Source organism: Mobula hypostoma, chromosome 22 (genome assembly GCF_963921235.1).
Source record: "Mobula hypostoma chromosome 22, sMobHyp1.1, whole genome shotgun sequence".
Classification (NCBI taxonomy): domain Eukaryota; kingdom Metazoa; phylum Chordata; class Chondrichthyes; order Myliobatiformes; family Myliobatidae; genus Mobula; species Mobula hypostoma.
Window position 1 is genome coordinate 52,640,926 of NC_086118.1, and position 19,868 is coordinate 52,660,793.

Consider the following 19,868-nt stretch of genomic DNA (forward strand, 5'->3'; position numbering starts at 1 on the left):
GCTCTGAAATCTAAGTGTAGGAAACAGCCATACATCTGCATTTTTCCCCAGTTACGTGTTCACTAAATTTCCACTATATTGAATATTTCCTGCATTTTTCCATTACAACACAAAAACCTCAACTATTATGATAATTAACAAACCCCATAATCTCTAACAAAGACCTTTTGGCCAATTTTTCAATTATTGAAAAGCTGCAATTGTTGCTGTGCAGTGCATTTTTTTCCTGCGTATAAAAAGGTATAAAAAGATGAAGCTTCTGACTTTAATTACTATAGCTTGTAATGTTAAAGGTTATTTCTCACTAAGGGGGCTCCTGGACTATAAAATTATAATCTACATCAATAGTAGATAATTTAAGGAAATTATGCAGTTGTAGAATTTACCCCCACATGCCTATTATCAAAGCAGGCACACAAATCTTCAAAAAGCATTGAGTTTTTTTTGCAATTCATGCAAGCAGACAATATTTCACTACATATCTGATGTTCCCTGCAGATAGCTTTCCTCCTTACCTCCCCACCCCCCCAAACCACTGTCAGAACCAGCATTTGAATAGCAGTAACAAGTCCCAAGATGGTAAGACTCTTGAAAGCAGCCATTTCCAAGTCCTGGACAATTTAAAAAAATATATTGTGAACATAAAAGGTGGATTTCTGGATTTGAAAACTGCTGTATTTTTTGAAGTCGTAAAAACAAAATACTTCTGCTATTCAACAGCCTCCATTGCCATGTCATCAAATCTAGCATATTTTATTCAGATGCAAAAATCCTTCCAAATCAAAACTTTGCAAATTTAGACACCAACCCTATTCACACCTGCACACAGATTAGATATTTTAAAGCAAGTAATTGATACAATTTAGGGTTGAAGTTAAGGAAGCTTTGTTTCAATACTGATGCCCCAGTTAAATGTTATACCATGGACCCATTACTGAAGTAGCAGCTCCATGATGCTAGCCTGCAATAGGCGATATCTATGCACTTTGATAATGAACTTGCCTTGAACTTTGCAGTTTCCAACACAAGACTAAAAATGTCCCAGAAAAGTAGCTTACAACAGGAATAGAATTCCCTGCCTTTTGGCGAGTCAATAGCAACAGCCAACTTCTCAGACCACAAGAATTGGGCCATTCAGCCCATCAAGTCTACTCCATCATTCTGAAATGGCTGATTTATTCTTAATAGCAACAGCCAACTTCAGACAATTGGTATAGACTCATTTGAGAACAATCTGTGTTACTAGCTGAATCAGTGAGCATACACCCCAGTTTCAAATTTTTACCCTCACAGCCAAGTTACATCCAAATTTGTGTTTTGGTGATACTTTACCATCTCTCCTGATCTCACCCAATAGCAATTCTCAGCTTCAAATTCGTAGCAATAACTAAAATACACACACAAGTCATAGTGCTATTAATGTAGAACATGCAATTGTGTAAACTGATGTATTATTAATAATATACAATAGAATCCAAATTTTTAAACTTTTATTTAAAATGACACTTTGGCAGTTACATACATACAGAACTCCAAGACCTTCAAACTTCCATATTGGAAGGACATGCATCTTTACATACACTGTGGTACTTAATTATGCATAAGTTAAACTTGTATAATATTAATCTGCCATTCTAATAGAAAAACTAACAAAAAATTTGAGGAATGTAAAGTAACAAAAAAATTAAATAATGGGAAAAGTGCACCAATCCTACTGCTGCACTGCAGTCTTCCTTGGAATATCAATGGTTTCTAATATTAAAGAACTTCTTCATCCTCAAACAAAGTTACAGTACATGTCAGAAGAGAATGGAAAAAATTGACATCTAGTTTAATAAGTTATTTCTGCATTCCACTATATGCAAGAGGCATAGGATAACCAGTTTGTGCTTGGAAACCCATTCCCATCAAAGGTGGGGGTGGATACTGGTACTGAGCTCCCACAGACTGTTGACCAATGCCATTGCTCTGCATGGCATTGGTACCAGAATGACCACTTGCAAACTGCTGGACCTTGCTACCAACAGCCTTGTAACCATTTTGACTCTGATTGCCAAATGCATTGGTTCCCTGGTTTACAGATCCTGGAAAACTGGAATTTCCAAACCGAGCCAGATTTGGAAAGCTGTTCGTGGATCCAAATTTCCCAGAAACAAAGGCAGTTTGTTGGTTTGCAGAAGCAAAAGTCTGTGTAAAACCATTCTCTCTGCCTCCTGCTCCATATACCCTGTCCAAACTATCCCTATTCCTGAAACTGTAGCCTCCAATCCTGTTGGAACCAGAGAATCGGTCTCTTCTGTCATCACGGCGATCATCTTTATAGCCACCTCTACTCCTGGAACGACCTGTCCAATTAAAATATACAATTATTTATGATCAGCATGTAATCATATACAGATTATTATGAAATCAAATGTCACTCTTAACTGGCTGGCTCAGATCAAACCAAACTTAAGACAACCCAAACTAGGACTTCAGGGTTTAAACACTTTCCACAAAACCACAGCAGTTTTAAATACAGGCTTAGTTCAGTTGGCCAAGCTGCAAGTTAATTTAACTGATTTATATTCAAATTCTATTTCATGCTTCCAACTTCAAGCTAATCCACTACAGTATATTCTGAGTACCCCACAAATGTTACCCTTTAATCCTCCAAACCCCTTTAAAATCCAAGCTACAAGCATAAGTACTGAAATCCAGTTCAACTAGATGTAAAATGCAAATTGTGATTTTAAGGAGAATTTTTTTAAGAAGATTTTACCTGAACCTCTGTCTTCCACCATCTGAATTAGCTTTGGGTTGATAGCCTGATTTGCCTCACGAAGCACAGAGATAAGGTCATTTGCCTGCTTTATGTTGCCAGGAGTAAAGAACGTGTAAGCGGTGCCGGTTTTGGAACTGCGGGCAGTTCGCCCAATGCGGTGAATATAGTCTTCAGAGGAGTTAGGGTAGTCATAATTGATGACAAATTTCACATCTTCAACATCTGTAAAGTGTTGCAGTGTTGCAAAAGCAGGCGCATGTTATGCACACCACAACAGTCAGATCAAAAACAGAAGTTAGCAAGTGAGCAAACAGCCGCAGCATCAATGACTGTAAAGCAAACGTTAAAACAACCCTTAGTTCAAATCTTGCGGGAATACTACTGTGGGAAGAGAAAACAATGCACACTCCCCTTAAAAAAAAAAGAACAACCCAAAAATCAGAGATATTTTGAGATCTTACCATTGGGAGTATGCATTCACTAGTCCATTCCCAAGTCAGCGAACTCCCCACATGTTATCAAGTGACATCCGGATGCTTCTATACAGTTGGGGCCACTTTGTACATTGTTGCCTCTTCATGTGCCATTCAGGACCTTATAACAGTCAGGCAAGGTCCTTCCTACACATTCATGAGAAGCTCAGGATTCAGGCCACACTGCATGTCTTGCCAAGACCAAAATAGACTACAATTAAACAGAGCCCAATGGACACCTACATCCCCAGCACTTCCCTACTCAGGTTTTCCTTTTGACATCTTGTCTAGGCAAGCACTTCTAAGAAGCCAGTGTTCACTTGAGAAAATGTCTCTGTTTGGCAGGTCCCGACATGACTAATGTACACTAGGTGAGGGAGGAACTTCAGAAATTATGAGGGCATTACACTGCTAGATTCAATGTTAACTAATCTACCAATCTTTCACTAACTTGTGCCAGTACTCACCACCAATTTCTGGGAAGGAGCTTACTGAGGTTAACTTGGCTCTCCATTTGAAAAAACACATGAAGCAGTGAACAAAGTTTAACAATAAGACACTTGTTCGACGCACCATTATTTTGGTAAACTTGCTAGCTTTAAAAAAAATTAGCTAAGCAAAATGGGGGAAAATGAAACCAGGGCATATCCTGAGTAATCAAAAAAAAGTAAACAAAAGAACCAAAGTTTTAATGAATGGTAAGTGCTTCACGTCATCCAGGGCGAGAACAGATTTTAGGGTGGCGGGTAAATGTTGACCATTCCGCCTTTTGAAGATTACTGGCACAATGCTCCCTCTGTTCAGCATCTTTGTATTCGACTGGGTAGCTGCCAGCCGATCACATCGATTTGTCCTCCTTCCCCCTCTCGCGTCCTCGAACTGTCATGCCTAGGCCCTGCCACAAAGACTGCACCTTTACACAACTTAGAAAAAAAAATGCAAAGACACGTTAAAGAAAGCAATAGTATACTTTCTTTAAATCTTTGAATAAAGTGGAGGAAAGTCACAAGGTGGACTGGCATTACTAACCTAAACCTCTGGAAGCAACATCTGTCGCAATAAGGATTGGTGCTTTGCCTGACCGAAACTCTAATTGGGGAGAAAAGAAAAAGTTAAATAGTGCATATTCAGAAATGCTTAAAAGATCAAGCTCAAGCTGGTGAATCGCTTACCATTTAGAACCCAGTCACGCTCTGGCTGACTCTTGTCCCCATGAATGCACATTGCTGGCCACCTACAAATCAAGAAAAGGATACAAATGAAAAAAATCTAGACCTGGAAAGAAAAAAATCTGAATCTTATTAAATAAGTCCAGTACTTCATTTCTCAGACATGATTTCACTTACTTTTAGAAACTAGATACTTGGTGCATGAGTAATTCATAGAATCTCACTTCATAGCCCCCTCCATAATCTAACTAACCAGTCACGTGCATTGCTCCAAGTCTTTCCATCATTTCACAAATGTGATTCAGCAGGCTAGAAATACATTAGTAAATCTCAATTGCTAATTTGTCACCATATTGTCAACCCTAACAAAAAACATTATGCTGTAGGCACAATGCATATGCTGAATGACTAATTTTATATTGGTTTATGTTGGCATGCTTTCTAATCTCCATAATGTCAGATACCACTGATGAGCAGATGCGCATAATATTAAAGCAGCTCAAGATCATTTACATTTTACCCTATAGTTTTGGCCACTGCTACCCCCGAAAGGCTTATACTTATAGCATTTATAAATATCTTTAAACAGCACATATCTATAGTCTATAAATTGCAAATTAACAGCATCATGGAAGAACCCCTGAATGCAATAATCAGTTTTCACCAAAATAACCCAAAAAGCTGTTCGGAAAATGTAGGTATGATAACAGGAAGCAGACATGGTTACGTATCAAAAATTTAATAGTGAAACTAAGAGCATGCGGCATGAATTCAGACATTTAAGTTTCAACATTAAGTTCTCACCCATCTCTCCTCATTCGTCTTGTGAGTTCATCACATCTTCGCTTCGTTTCCACAAAAATGATTGTTTTGTTTTCTTTTTCACTCATTATTTCCTCCATCAACCTCAGCAATCTAATATACAAAGCCATAATTAAGTTTTAGTCATACGTAGTAATTATAAATGTACAGAATTCTTGTCAAACATTAAAGGCAATTGAAGACAAAATAAGCCCCATCTCAGCATCCAGTCTGATTTATGGTTAGAAGATTTCATTGGATTTTTAGCTTTCTCCTTTGACAGGTGAAGCTTGGCTTCAAAGCCAGCTGTGTCTATAATTGTGTGCATCATCAAAACAAAGATGCTATTTAAAACCAAATATTCAGAAAATTCAAACGACTGCACTTCATCCACCCATATCATACTTGGGAATACTTTCAAGGTCAGCAAGTTAGAAAACAAAGCATCTCTTGCTGCTACCACGAGGAAATCTGCGGATGCTGGAAATTCAAGCAACACATCAAAGTTGCCTGGCCTGCTGTGTTCACCAGCAACTTTGATCTCTTGCTGCTAGCCCACTCCAATTTTTTTTTGGGGGGGCGCAGACAGTAAGAGGAAGAGTGGAATAGGAGCTGAGTTCAAGTATATGGGCTACATTTGACTCAAACCACCTTTTAAAATCAGAGTGGAAAAGGTTTTCAAATCTCAAAGGGCAAGGTACCTGAACAAGTATTTAAATACCAAGTTTATTTTAGCAAAAGACACAGGATATTAGAGGTAGGAAAAATGAATGTGGTAAATAACATCTCGTGATCAGATGAATGTTGCTACCCAAATTTCACTTACTTGTCATCCTTCTCAACCTCCTGACATACGTCTATAATCTGCAGAATGTTATGATTAGCACTAAGCTCCAATGCACCTATGTTAATCTGAACATATTCCTTCAAGAAGTCTTCAGCCAATTGCCGAACCTCCTTAGGCCAAGTTGCACTCCACATCAATGTCTGCCTGTCAGGCTGGAGGAGAAAAATGAAAATTGGTACACAAAGTTTGGCAAAAATCGGACTAACCACCACAAGCATGAGAAATTACTTTTTTTTTTAAAAAAGCTACATGTTTGAGCTTAAAAAATACTGGAACAAAAAAAGAGCAGGTGCTAAACACCTGCTGCTTATTTGTCTTTAACTGTACAGCTTAATAGAAGGAATAATTTTAGGGAAATATTATTTCATTTATCAAAGGGGGCTGGACAAAATTATGTATTTGGGACAATATATTAAGGACAGAAGGCATGCTATTGTTATGGCAAAAATTAGATACGTAGATTCAATGGCTTTCTTGTGAAAATTCAGTGTTCAGACAAGGATTTCCCAGCTGCTCTACAGCAACACTGCTGGTCAATTACTGAACAGCAACTGTGTAACCCACTTCAAAATGGCTTTCAACAGATCAATTAGTCAGACATTTTGAATAAAGCATTTCAAATGCAAGCCCATTATATTAAAAGATTCAAAATACTTGCCCTAATTTGTTCTACAATTTTCCGGATCTGTGGCTCAAAGCCCATGTCAAGCATTCGATCTGCCTCATCAAGTACCAGATATGTACATCTTCTAAGATTTGTCTTGCCAGCTTCCAAGAAGTCTATTAATCTACCAGGTGTTGCAATACAGATCTCGACACCTGTAGCAAATAAAAAGCAGTTAAATCATTTGAATATAACTACAGCAGATATCCAGCAATTTATTTACAACAAAAGGCACAATACCTCTTTCAAGATCCCGAATCTGTGGACCCTTTGGAGCCCCTCCATAAATACAAGTTGATTTTAGACGGGATGCTCTTCCATAATCGTGTGCCACATGTTGTACTTGTTGAGCCAGCTCTCTTGTTGGTGCTAGTACTAAACACTAAGAAAAGAGATTTTGGGTTAATGTCAACTTTCAACCCATTAACAATTCTTGCAATTCAAATAAATTAAAACTTACTATGGGTCCATCACCACGTTCCAGAAAAGGCTGATGATTTATGTGAACAATAGCTGGCAACAAGTACTGCAAAGAAACAAGATTAAATTAGATTGTACACAAATTGCACAGGTCAAAAGTAGAGTAATACATTGACAAAAATATCTAGAGCCAACATAAAGTTTATAGGAAGAACTCAAATTACAAACACAAAATATCCTTAATGTTTTGTGGAATCAAATTCACTATCGCTACAATTACAGAAGCATTCCACAGTTCTTAAAATTCGTCTCAAAGTGCACATTTCACAGTACTGAAAATTACTTGATCAGCAATTAACCAAGAAATGTTATCAGCACAGCACCAACTGAGAACACCAGTTTGAAAGAAGATTGGGGATCCTAGTTTTATGTCACAAGTGCAATCTTTTAGATTAGACTGTACCACTACAGTCCTTCAGTTTTAGGACAGTTAATGAATACACAGATTAGCTTAATTATAGGAATTACATCTATGCAAAGGACATCACAAAAGGACAAGTTTCAATGTTGAGCTACACCAGGCCATGGCAACAATTAAAAACGTGGTAGATAGGTAGGTGTTAAGAAGCACAAGGTGGAGGCAAAAATACTAAATTTAGAGTTTACAATTAAAGGTACCTGTAATAATTTAGGAAAATTGGGGAGGTCAAATTTGGAGACACCTAGTTGCATATCTGAAGAAAATTAGAGGTAGGGAGAGACCATACCATGGATGGAAACAAGGACAGAATTAAGCTGTTGCTAACATCAACACGCATAGGGATGAGGGCATACATATCTTAGTTAAAAGTTGGATATAAATAGCAAGGTTGCAATTGACCTCAAGCCACAGGATACGGAGTTTAAGTCGTCCCACCAACGACCCCAGTATGGCCACAGACAAGATATTGCCCCACAGTGCTTAAAGGAGCCAGATCACAGCCATTATCAATGCCCTTCAAATCTGCCCCTTGCCATTTGTCACATAACCAAGACTTGTGATGTGCACCAGCTGCTCATACAACCATCCACTAACTGCTCCCATGGTTTCATGTGACCTTGATCCGGGGGGCGGGGCTACGCAGGTGCTACATCTTGCCCAAAGGGGCCCTTGCAGGAGGCTAGCAGAGGGAAAAGAGCACTTTACACTTCATTTGGTAAAGAGGTGTCTCCACCCTGCCAACCTCATGGTGATAGAGTATGCACAAACACTTCTTACCAGGAAGAACAGCACGAAAAAATAAGAAACTTAGGATAGATTGTCATGGACAAAAGGACAATGTTCAAAGCAGAAGTTATTTCAGGTTCCCTGTCCTTCTTAGCTGGTTACATAAAAGAACCAGATAAATATGATTCTGCTGATCACAATGTCTGAATTGGGTGACACAATAAACACTACTGGTAGAGCCACTGCAGCACAGCCAGAAACTTGGTTCAATTCTGCCCTCCAACTGTTGTCTGTGCACAAAGCATGAAAGTTCATCTTTGGCCTTATGGAGTTCCTCTTGTGTCCCAGAGATTAAATGACCACTGTAATTTGTCCCTAATATAAAGGCAAGTTAAATCTATAGCCATGGACCAGCACAGTTGAAGGGAACACAAGGAGAATAATAATGGGATTAACCAAAATGCTGCTTAATGCACTGCTCAATACAAGAGGACATCGCTTTAAGGTAAGGGGTGGGAAGTTCAAGGGGGATATTAGAGGAAGGTTTTTTTTTACTCAAGCGTGGTTGGTGTGTGGAATGCATTGCCTGAGTCAGTGGTGGAGGCAGATACACTAGTGAAATTTAAGAGACTACTAGACAGGTATATGGAGGAATTTAAGCTGGGGGGGGAGGAGGTATACGGGAGCTAGGGTTTGCGAGTTGGCACAACAATGTGGGCCAAAGGGCCTGTACTGTTGTTGTACTATTCTATTCTATGAACCAAGAGAGCCAAAGTGTCCTTTCCATGCCATACATATGACCATGAGATGGAAGGGAGAACTGCGTGGTCAATCACAGACTGTAATCAGACATAAAAAAAGTAAGATTACCTCTAGCACCCACAAATTACCACTATACTTACAGCAAGTGTTTTACCAGATCCAGTCTGAGCAATTCCAACCATATCCTTGCCACTAAGCGCAACAGGCCAACCTTGTGCCTGAATAGCTGTCGGCTCTGTGAAATTTTGTTGCATTAAAACATCCAATACATATGCTGTAGAGGGGAGGAATAGATATGCAAGTTTGAATCACAACATCAAAGACAAAATACTGCACTATGACATTTAGCAGGAATGACTTCACCCACTGAACTTTTTTTCATTTAAATTCTTCAAATTCTGGTTACTAAAGCAATTACAATCAACATACAGCAGTGTCTCATCTTTCAACACCTTTTTCCATCCCCTCTTGGTCTGTAATTGTGTACATGATGCACTAGTTTACACACATACATCACCATGCCAGCATATAAAAGGTTATGGAGGAACTCAACAAGTCAGGCAGGATCTATGGAAGAAAATGTACAATCAACATTTCTAATCAAGACCTTTCAGATACTGCCCGACCAACTGAATTCCTCCAGCATCTTTTCTATGGCTCCAGATTACCGGCATCTGCAGTTTCTTGTCTCTGACATGAATTCAATTTGATACAATTTACAGATTTTAACTTTGCAAAGCCTCACTTTCACTGCTGAAACAAAAAATCTGCTGTTATCTTAATAAGCAGACTTAGAGGTTGCAACCATAATCAAATCCATTTTACTTTATTTACACCAATACAACAGATCTCAGGGCAAGATTGATAAAGTCAGTTTCATTAAAGCCAGGATTAATATTGTATACTTACTTGGGAAACTTGCTTCAACGAAGTTGAAAACTGGTTTGGGACAGCCAAGCCCTTTCACTGTTATCTCCTTGCTTCTTCTGTACTGTTCAATTTCTTGCTGTTTTGGTTATAAAAATACAAAATCTTAATACCATACAAGTGTTGTTAAATCCATCAACACAAACTTCTCTACCTGTATGCAAACTGTAGAGGAAAATTATAAAGAGACTAAATTCAGTCCACGTCAACCAGTTCAGAAACGAAAATTTTAAAAATCACGGCTGGCAGTTGCAGCACTCATTGAAAAAGCTAATATTCCTTCACGTGGATAAATTACTTCAGAAGAATGTCCAGCAGGGGGAAGCCAAACATTAAAACCCAAAGCTTAAATTCAGATATCCGCTCAACAGCCATGTAGATTACAGAAGGCGACCATGCATCGGTGACTAATAGCATGTGAGTCATATCAGAAAAAAATCATGAACAAATATCAGGGACACGCTATCCCAACATCAATTACAAGTTTGGCCTCACCTAGTTCTTCGTTTCATAATTGACCTTTTTTTCCCTTCCCCATTCTGGTACTAGTAGGAAGAACCATTTCAGAGAACTGAGAACAAATTAAGGGGTCATACCGGAGGTCGGTTCACCACGTCCATGTGCTCGACGTAGAAGTTTTTCTCGAACTTGGGCAGCTCGTTCAGGTCCCATTTCCTCTTTCTCAGCTTCTCCCCGGGCTGCCCAAACTTCCTACCGGCAACAGGCGCGTTTCGGCTGCCACCGAAGCGAGGTGCGCTCCCGAAGCTGTAAAATGAGACGATTTGTCTTTTACCACTGACTGATTTGTATGGGAGCCAGACAACCCCGTGCGACGCACATGGCCGGGGAGGGGTAGAGAAGGTGACGAGAGATCCATTTTGTCCCACCCGCTCCATCACTACAACCCAATCTTCCGGCCATTTTAGATAAAGCGGTACACGCAGGAAACCTCTCACACGAGGTCACACGGAAAAAAAAACCCGAAAATTTAAGACAATACGGCTTTTTTTTTCCTGCGGCGAAAATACAAATGATAAATATTAAAATGGTCATTGGCTGAACCAAATTTCGAATTTTATAGAAACGGGTTGTATTCACACACACAAATCATACATAATCTTACAATACCGTATTGGGTTTGTTTGCGGACTATAAGGCGCTCTTCCCCCCCCCCCCCGCCGCCTCCACCCGGCGTTTTCAAACCATGAGAACGGAAACCGGCTTTATTCTTCTTCACTGAGCAGGCGGATATTAACTTAAAATTCTCATTTAAATCTCGCTTACCCGCCGCGGTCTCTGCTGCGATCACCTCTGTCATAGCCAGGCATCATTGAAACGATGAGTGCTTTCAGAGGAGATGTGAAACGGACGACAAAGATGACGAACACGAGGATGAATGAGGAGCTAAGATGCCGGCTCCTTGTCCGCCTTAACTAAATGCCGGCGAGAGGGAGGGAGAACGCCTCACCGCCCGGAACTCTTTCCTCCGCACCCCGGACCTTGCAGCATCAACTTCACTTCCCGCCTCATTCCACTACTCACAAACGACCCAACATCAACACTACTCGCTTATATTTGTCTTGAATCGCTTCCTGAAAACATTATCTCAGCCTATCTCCTGATTTATTTCATTTTATGGGAACTACTTTGTTGCATCGGACGATTACAAATGAGCAAGAGGTTCTTTTTCCCCTTGACGACCGGGTGACGTCAATCAAACTACAGGTACGGAGACCTATAAAACGAGTGTATCATGATAAATAAACATGGAAAATCTATATTCTTCGGTGTTTAATGTTCCTAACTAATCTGTATAGGATGGAAAAGGTGTATAAATTAATAGAAGTATTTTCAGGCGATCGCCCCTGTCTGTGACGCAGTTGTGGGAGTGAGCGGTTGGTGACGCCATAGTCGCAGCCAATCAGAGCTGAGGATGCGTTTAAATGTACAGGGTCCTCCGGCCGGCCAGGCTGCATGAAAACACCATGACAGGGCAGCGGTTGACGTGAGAAATCAGCCCCCTGGCCCTCTAACCCAGATATAACCCGGAGGGGGACAATAATATCACCCGCGCTCCTCAGACAGGATGGAAATCCCCAATGAGAAAGGTAGGTTGATGTTGACTGCCTCCAACACTAGGCCAGCCTGTGACCTAGAGATGCCTCTGATAATGTTGTGTGTGTGTGTGTGTTTGTGTTTGCCCTTTAATCTCATCGTCCGTACCTTAAACCTTGTCATCCGAACTCGCCTTTTTACATTATTGTGGTATTTACATTTTTAAAAAATGGTTGACTACATTTGGTGGTGTAAACCAGGAAGTGTATTTACTCCGTCAGCTGTTCAGTGGTAGTGTCAAGGTAACTTGACAGGGAAACTTGTTCATAGGCGCCAATAGAGGCGGTAAGTGTGTGTGTGTGGGGGGGGGGATCCTTGCTCAATTCGTAGTTTGACTTTGTCGTCATGGCTGATTGAACAGATTAAATTGAATTATCACTTGTGGCTTAGGCTGACAACCTGTTTTCATATTTCCACCATTAATACTGATTTATTCTCTGTCGGATTTTTGCCTGACAACAGTAAGAAACTACGCTGGGTGTAACTGCGGTGATATTTGCATTGACTTAATTGAAATTGCTAATGTGGGTTATTGACGTAACGTTGTGAATTTACCTTCCGGGCTTGGTTTATTGAAAGTACATTTATTATCATAGTCCATAAGTCACCATATACAACCCTGAGTTTAATTTTTGCGGACATTTTTAAAAATCTATAATAGAATAATACGCATAATGGAATCAATGAAAGATTGCATCAACTTGGGCGTTCAACCAGTGTGCAAAAGTCGACAAACTGCAAATACAGAAGATAGATAATAATAATAAATATGGAAGCAATAAAAATAGAAAACGTGAGATGAAGAGTCATTAAGTCCATTAGTTGTGGAATCCATTTCGGTGATGGGGCAAGTGACGTGAGTGAAGTTATCCCCTTTGGTTCAAGAGTCTGATTCCCGAACCTGATGGTGTGAGTCCTGAGGCTGTTGTACCACCTTCCTGATGGCAGCAGTGAGGGGAGAGTATGAACTTGGTGGTGGGGATACCCGATAATGGATGCTGCTTTCCTGTGACAGCGTTTCATGTAGATGTGATCAATGGCTGGGAGGGTTTTACCCGTGATAGACTGGGCCGTATCCCCTACTTTTTGTAGGATTTTCTGTTCAAGGGCATTGGTGTTTTCATATCAGGCTGTGATGCAGCTAGTCAATATACTTCCAACCACACATCTATAGAAGTTTGTCGAAGTTTTGGATGTCCTGCCGAATCTTTGCAAACTCCTGGTGAATTATACAATTCCACGGCTCTACATATCTTAAAGTTTCTATTATTGGAACCGAGTCGTTGTGTAACGGTGTTCAAAGACCAGTATAGTGTTCCAAAATGCGCTGCTTCCGTTGTATGCAAGGGCTGTGCTGTACCCTTTGGAATAATGAGTCGAAATGTTGTGCTTTTTTGTGCACTCGTTTTAGAAACCAAACTTGTTACCCTCTAACTGGGGTGGGGGGGGGTGAAATTAGTTTGGACAGATCTATGAATAAAAATGAAACAAAAAATTAACTTAAGTCGCTAAAATTATTGTAACGCTTTTCCTGGATGTGCGGCCACCACATGATAGTCATAACTTGATCAAGTTTGTTCCGTCTTTCCTAGCTCTCCTGACTTGGGTGTAGGGAGGCTAGTATATTTGTGTGATGCACAGGGACAGTACAGTATTTGTGCAGAATCGAATGGGCCATTGAGTTCTTTCCAGTTCACCATCATATCTTTAGTGCATTTTCTGTTTGTTGTTGAGCAAAACCTTTTCATGGTTCCAAGAACGCATTACAGTACACCTCTAAATTGAGTTGTATATAGATTAGTGGGAACTTAGACTTAAAAATGTATGATTAAGAGAAAAACAGATAAGCATTTGCTATTACAAGCAGTACAACTATTTATGAGCAAGCCTGAATAATATAGATTAAGAAGATTAAGTGTCATAAATCCATTTTAATTATGCTTATTAGCTAAATATCTGAACACTTTGTTTTGTTGTTATTCATTGATCAAGTTAATTTCCACCGCACCCCTAGTTAGTGACCAATAGGTTTGGCCACTAAAATTAGAACTTTGTTCCCTGTCATTAGTTTTGTTTCCTGTAGATGCCTTTTTATTGGCCCTAAAGATAGAGAGGTTACTTGCTTCCATACCTTCTCAATGTCAATTTAAAAAGGATGTCTGATTTTGTATATGCAGATTATGTTAAAAGCGTTGATGGTAATTTCTTGGGTTTAAAAAAATTGTAATTGTGACTTGAACTAATATACTTCCCAGTGACTATCTAGCTGTTGCAATGGTAATTCTGAGTAAATTTTGTCACTAAACACTGGGACTGGTATACTCAAGTGATTTCAAGAAAATAAATTCATTGCTGTATTCAGATGGCTTAAAGTGTACTTATGTTCCACCACATTTTAATTCATTTACATGTTGGTTTTGATTCAATGTATAGCACTCTTACTTCTGAAATTAGTTACGATTTTTAAAACATCTCTTTCACTACCCCCCCCCGCCCCCCAGAATTTCAAGCCCATCCTCTGAGCTATCACTTCCTTGGAATGCTATACTGTTAGAGCTGACACTTTTCAAGTACATAAATGTACTTTCAAATTACAAAAGCATTATCTAATCATTTCATAGATGCTTGTGCCACTTACTGGCACAAAAATTTTGTTTTCTTATTCAGCATTGGAAATCCCCCAGCTATGAACTAAGTACAGTACTGCATATTTTACTTGGGATGACTTTATATACGTACCCAGTTTGTCACAGGTAAAGCCCTTCCCACCATTGAGCACATCTACGTGAAGTGTTGTTGCAAGAAAGCAGCATCCGTCATCAGGAACCCACACCATCTAGGTCATGCTGTCTTCTCACTGCTGCCATCAGGACTCACATCGCCAGGTTCAGGAACAGTTATTACCCCTTAACCATCAGGCTCTTGAACCAAAGGGAATAACTTGACTCAACTTCACATCCCATCATTGAAATGCTCCTACAACCTATGGACTCTTCAGCACATCTGCTTCATTTTATTGCTCATTTATTTATCATTTCTTTTTTTTCTATTTGCACAGTTTCTTGTCTTTTGCACTGGTTGAATTCCCTAGATGGTGTGGTCTTTCATTGATTCTGTTATGGATTTATTGAGCATACCCACAAGAAAATTAATCTCAGGGTTGTAAATGGTAATATATATGTACTTTGGTAATAAATTTACTTTGAACTTTATACTTTAAGATGGCTTGAAGCTATGAATGATGTTGTATACATTGTGCTTTTACGTTCTTCTTCATTCACCCCATAATATACGCCGACTTGATTAATTATTGTATGGTGGTAGAGTTCCTTAGCCATTATGGCTAACATGAATGGGCACAGTTTTAAAGTGCTTGGAAGGAGGCACAGAGGAGATGTCAGGGGTAAGTTTTTTATGCAGAGAGTGGTGAGTGCGTGGAATGGGCTGCCGGCGATGGTGGAGGAGGCGGATACGACAGGGTCTTTTAAGAGACTCCTGGATAGGTACATGGAGCTTAGGAAAATAGAGGGCTATGGGTAACCCGAGGTAATTTCTAGAGTAAGTATATGTTCAGGACAGTATTGTGGGCCGAAGGGCCTGTATTGTGCTGTAGGTTTTCTATGTTTCTATTAGCTGGTTTATCTGACTAAATGGTTCATTCTATCCATTACTTGCACACTGCCTTGTGTTGTTATACATACCTGATGAAAGAAATTGTTCCAAAGTAGGTTGTGGGCTCAGAGAGAACATTTGGTTAGGGATACAAGTTATCACTGAAAAGTTGGTGGCAGGAAATTACAGATGGATGAGGGAATGATGTAGACTCCACATTTTAAACTTGAATTAGCATAATCCATTTTGCAGCAAACACTAGGGATATTGATCTGGGAACAGTCAAACCAAAAACAAAATGGAGTTACTAATATCGGCATCGAAGTGCAAGGCTGGAATAGTCTTTGCTATGATGTAGAAAATATCAAAATTCCACAAAATAATGTAGATTGACAGATGACTATTATTATTCCAGAACACTGATCACAACATCTTTGCTGTTTCTATAAATTTGTTGTCTCTTCATCCCACAGTGTAATTCAGAGTTAAGTGTGCCATCCATTGATCCACAAGAAATGCTACATTTAAATCTACATTATCATTATCAAAGTATATGACATTGTGAAATGTTCATGGGTACATTTTTTTATTATTTCAGTTGAGAGCTGTTTAATTGTAGCATTTCTTAGGGTTTTTTCTAGAGTCCTAGAAAAGTACAGCACAGAAGCAGGCACTTTGGACCATCTAATCCATGCTGAAACCATTTAAACTGCTTATTCCTATCGACTTGCACCGGGACCATACCCCTACCATCCACGTACCTATCCAAACCTGCTAGATACTATACTATATCTATTTACTACCTCTGTACCTTCATAATTGTGAATGCCTTGATCAATTCCCCTCTCAATCTTCTACTTTTCTTAAGTGCCCTATCTGAGCTTGGAAAGTATTTTATATTTCATTCTAGTAGGCTGAATAAATGAGATAAATAAACACCTGCAGAGGTAATATTGGAAATAAAAACTTTAGAATAAAAAAAAACTGAAATACTGATTTGCAGTGGTCAGGGTTGGTTATTGGGGCAGGGAAGGGTAGGGAAAGTTTCAAGTTCAGATTGGAATAAGTTAGAGTTGAGTGAGGGGACAGTGTTGGTTAATAACATTCTGCCAGTTTTTTTTATGGTAAGGTCTGAAGTGTATAAGAGACCAGAGTGAGTTTGGGAATTCTGAAGAGCAGAGAAAGCATGCACACCTGAGAGAATACACTCTTTGTGAGAGAGTCAGAAAGGTGGCAGAAGATAACTATATTCATAAATATCAATCATTATTCAATCTTGAGCATTGAATTGGAAGAAGGACAAACCAGGCTGAGGAGTTGCAGAGGTGGTCTGAAATATCCAAAGTGATAATTTGAAGATTAGCTTTATTTGTAATGTGTACTGCACATCAAAACATAATTAATATTTTAATTTTTGGAACTGACATCCCAATTAATTCTGCCTATGAGCAGTGATTTTAAATATGAACATTTCTGTCTGTTGGAATGAAGCTTTATGCTGACACTTGACCCGTAATACAAAAAGCCATCTATTCCCGTTAGTCCATATTTACCAATCTGTGTTCCTAATCCCAAGTGGCTGCCCTGTTGGTCTGTAAACAATTTATGTTGAGAGTTTCTCACCTCTTGGTACACCTGGGAATTGAATTGGGAATGTAAACTTGGTGGCTTTATTTTCTTTGGAGTCACAGCATGGAAACAGACCCTTTAGCCCAATCCATCCATACCGATCAAGGTGCCTCCTTGAGCTAGTCCCATTGCATGTGTTCATATTCCTTTAAACCTTTCCTATTCGTGAATCTTTCCAAATATTTTAAAATATTACAGTTGTACTGACCTCTACCACATTCTCTCTATATATACCCCCATGCTACTACGTCAACTCAGGCCTAGGGGGCCGGAGTCAGGCACGATGACAGACTCTCCACTTCTCCCTCTCCCTCATCAGTGTGTTCAGTTCATCTACGTTAGCCATGCCGCTGTCTTCCAGGAGCGTGTTGACCATAGTCTTGGGAAGGCGCCCAGGGTTCATCCTCCCATGCTTGGCAGGTAGCTTGGGGTGGCGTAGACAGTGCCCCGCTAGTTGCAGTCTTTTCGCCTCAATTTTAGTGGTGAGCATTGGTAGGTCGTCATAGAGCTCGACGTTCGTCATGTGCTGTTGCCAACTCACATCAAGAGCCATCCGGAGCATTCGTGTATAGCAACCATCTAGAGATTTGCGCATCGTCTTGGTGAGTGTCCACGTCTCGCATTCGTACGTGAGAATGGACTCTATGACTGCTATGAAAATCCTCTTTTTAAGCCCTCTGGTCAGGTTCGACTTCCAGATTTCCTTCATGTCCTTTATAGCCCTCCACGCCAGCACCTTCTGTATCTTTATGTCCTTCTCCGAACTCATCATTCTTGACCCGAGGTACTTGAAGTCAAAGGCTTTCTTAATGGTATCGTTCTTTACAGTCTTGAGAGTACCTTCGTCGCATTTAAACGCCATGTTCTCTGTCTTTTTAGTGTTTAGGTGAAGTTAACTTTATTGCACTCAATTTCCACTTTTGTCAGTAGCTGCTATGCTTCCTCCATCTGGTCGGAGAGCAGGACTATGTCATCTGCAAAATCGAGATCTGCGAGCATAACTGGTCTGACCCTTTTGGTTCATCCTGGTTTTATGGTAAGACCAAGCTTGTCATGATCTTTGGTAGCTTGACGTAGAGTGTAATCAAGGACGATTATAAAGATGTAGGGTGCCAGAGTGTCTCCTTGCAGCACACCAGCTAGGAGCTCGAACACTGCTGTTTCTCTGTCTGGTGATACCCCCATACCCTCTCACTTTAAGTCTACGCCCTCTAGTTTTAAGAGTCCTCTACCCTGAGGGATAAACTGTGACTACCCCACATGATTTTATATGCCTCCATAAAATTACTCCTCAGCCTCCTTTACTCCAAGGAAAATGGTTCCAGCCTAATCTATCCTTATAACTCAAGTCTTCCTGTCCAAGTAATGTTCTTGTGAATCTTTACTTCTTCCTCTCTAGGCTAATCACATCCTGAGGTATTTATTGATGTGCGGTTGACCCTTTAAGAAGCATTGGGAAGGGAGCAAGCAGTAAGGGCTGTCTCATGTTAATTTTGTTTATGTCTGATACTGTGAGATTTGAACAGGTGATTGTATAAACCTGATATGTGAAGCCAGACAACTCCATAGCAACTCTAGGTTGTTGATTAGCTAAATGGCTTGGCCCATTGATGGGATCTGGAATTCAATGAATGAGATTTGGGTTCTTCCTGCTTAACTGTAGCTAACCTTGGTTGTACTTAAACTGGAAGCTTCTAAAGCTAGAAAATTGCACAGATTTTTTTAACCTAGTTAGATTACTCCCCCCACCAGCCCGGTTTGAAGGACTCGCAGTGATTTACTGCATCACACGATGTTTCTTTGAGTTTGTGTGTCCACGAGGAGCTGGGGTGGGGTAGGGGGAGGAGTCTCCACAATGGGCAAACAGAGAAACTGTGTATGATTTATCCAGCAGTTTGGTTTGGAGGTGTTGGATGGCATTGTGCTTTCAAACATGTAGAAGACCTGGCTGCCTAAAACAATAATAGCAAAAAAAGAGTTTATAACTTGCACAGTGTTGAAACTTGCTATGGATCATAATGTACTTGTTCTTTAAAAATAAACATTTGTCATCAACAATGACAGAGCATTGAGTCAACTCACGCTGAAGATGTGATCTTTTTAATTAGTTGTACAGCTGCCTTCTAACCCATGACCAAGTTTTTTTTTAACCGAGAACCATGAAGAATAATAATGACATCATAATTAGAAATGGGAGTAGACCATTTTGTCTCCTTCTGTTTCCATCACAGGTCAATAAAATAATAGCTGATCAGTGCCACTTTCTTAACCTCATATCTCTGTATTTCCTATCGATCTCTGTCCTAAACTAAGGACAGAGTACTGTAAGAATCATTGTGCCTGATCTTTAACAGCACTATTGAGTAGATTATTTCAAAGACTGTCTGCTCTCTGGCAAAGAATCTTTGGTCCTGAATAGCTGACCTCCTTCGATGGAGTTAGTGACCATACTTTGAGACACTTCAGCAGGGGAAGTTT

At 39.9% G+C, this 19,868-nt stretch overlaps 2 protein-coding genes across 6 annotated transcripts in view; one reads left to right on the forward strand and one right to left on the reverse strand.

The window, feature by feature from the left end:
- Positions 1-1,479: 1,479 nt before the first annotated feature.
- Positions 1,480-11,490, reverse strand: ddx5 (DEAD (Asp-Glu-Ala-Asp) box helicase 5). Of its 4 annotated transcripts, none has more exons than XM_063030595.1 (13): positions 11,319-11,489; positions 10,631-10,799; positions 10,017-10,113; positions 9,248-9,381; positions 7,179-7,244; positions 6,959-7,100; positions 6,713-6,873; positions 6,034-6,206; positions 5,211-5,321; positions 4,410-4,471; positions 4,267-4,326; positions 2,762-2,986; positions 1,480-2,345 (listed from the first exon to the last, which is right to left on the reverse strand). In XM_063030595.1, the coding sequence occupies exons 1-13, from the start codon at positions 11,363-11,365 to the stop codon at positions 1,840-1,842; spliced, it is 1,953 nt and encodes a 650-aa protein (XP_062886665.1). In that variant the 5' UTR covers positions 11,366-11,489; the 3' UTR covers positions 1,480-1,839. The 4 variants fall into 4 exon arrangements, 1 of the variants encoding a protein (XP_062886665.1); XR_010015786.1 differs by lacking the exon at positions 1,480-2,345 and adding an exon at positions 3,226-3,428 and having other exon boundaries at positions 2,849-2,986; positions 11,319-11,490; XR_010015787.1 differs by lacking the exon at positions 1,480-2,345 and adding an exon at positions 3,226-3,428 and having other exon boundaries at positions 2,956-3,093; positions 11,319-11,490.
- A 459-nt stretch (positions 11,491-11,949) lies between these two features.
- LOC134336406 (centrosomal protein of 95 kDa-like) overlaps positions 11,950-19,868 on the forward strand; it is a 58,891-nt gene continuing 50,972 nt past the window's right edge. Inside the window, exon 1 of one of the 2 annotated variants that reach the window (XM_063030596.1) lies at positions 11,950-12,142. In XM_063030596.1, coding sequence (XP_062886666.1) covers positions 12,121-12,142 — 22 coding nt within the window. In that variant the 5' untranslated portion in view covers positions 11,950-12,120. Of the gene's footprint in view, positions 12,143-12,327; positions 12,435-19,868 lie in introns of those variants that run through there. The other variant, XM_063030597.1, reaches the window with a different exon arrangement.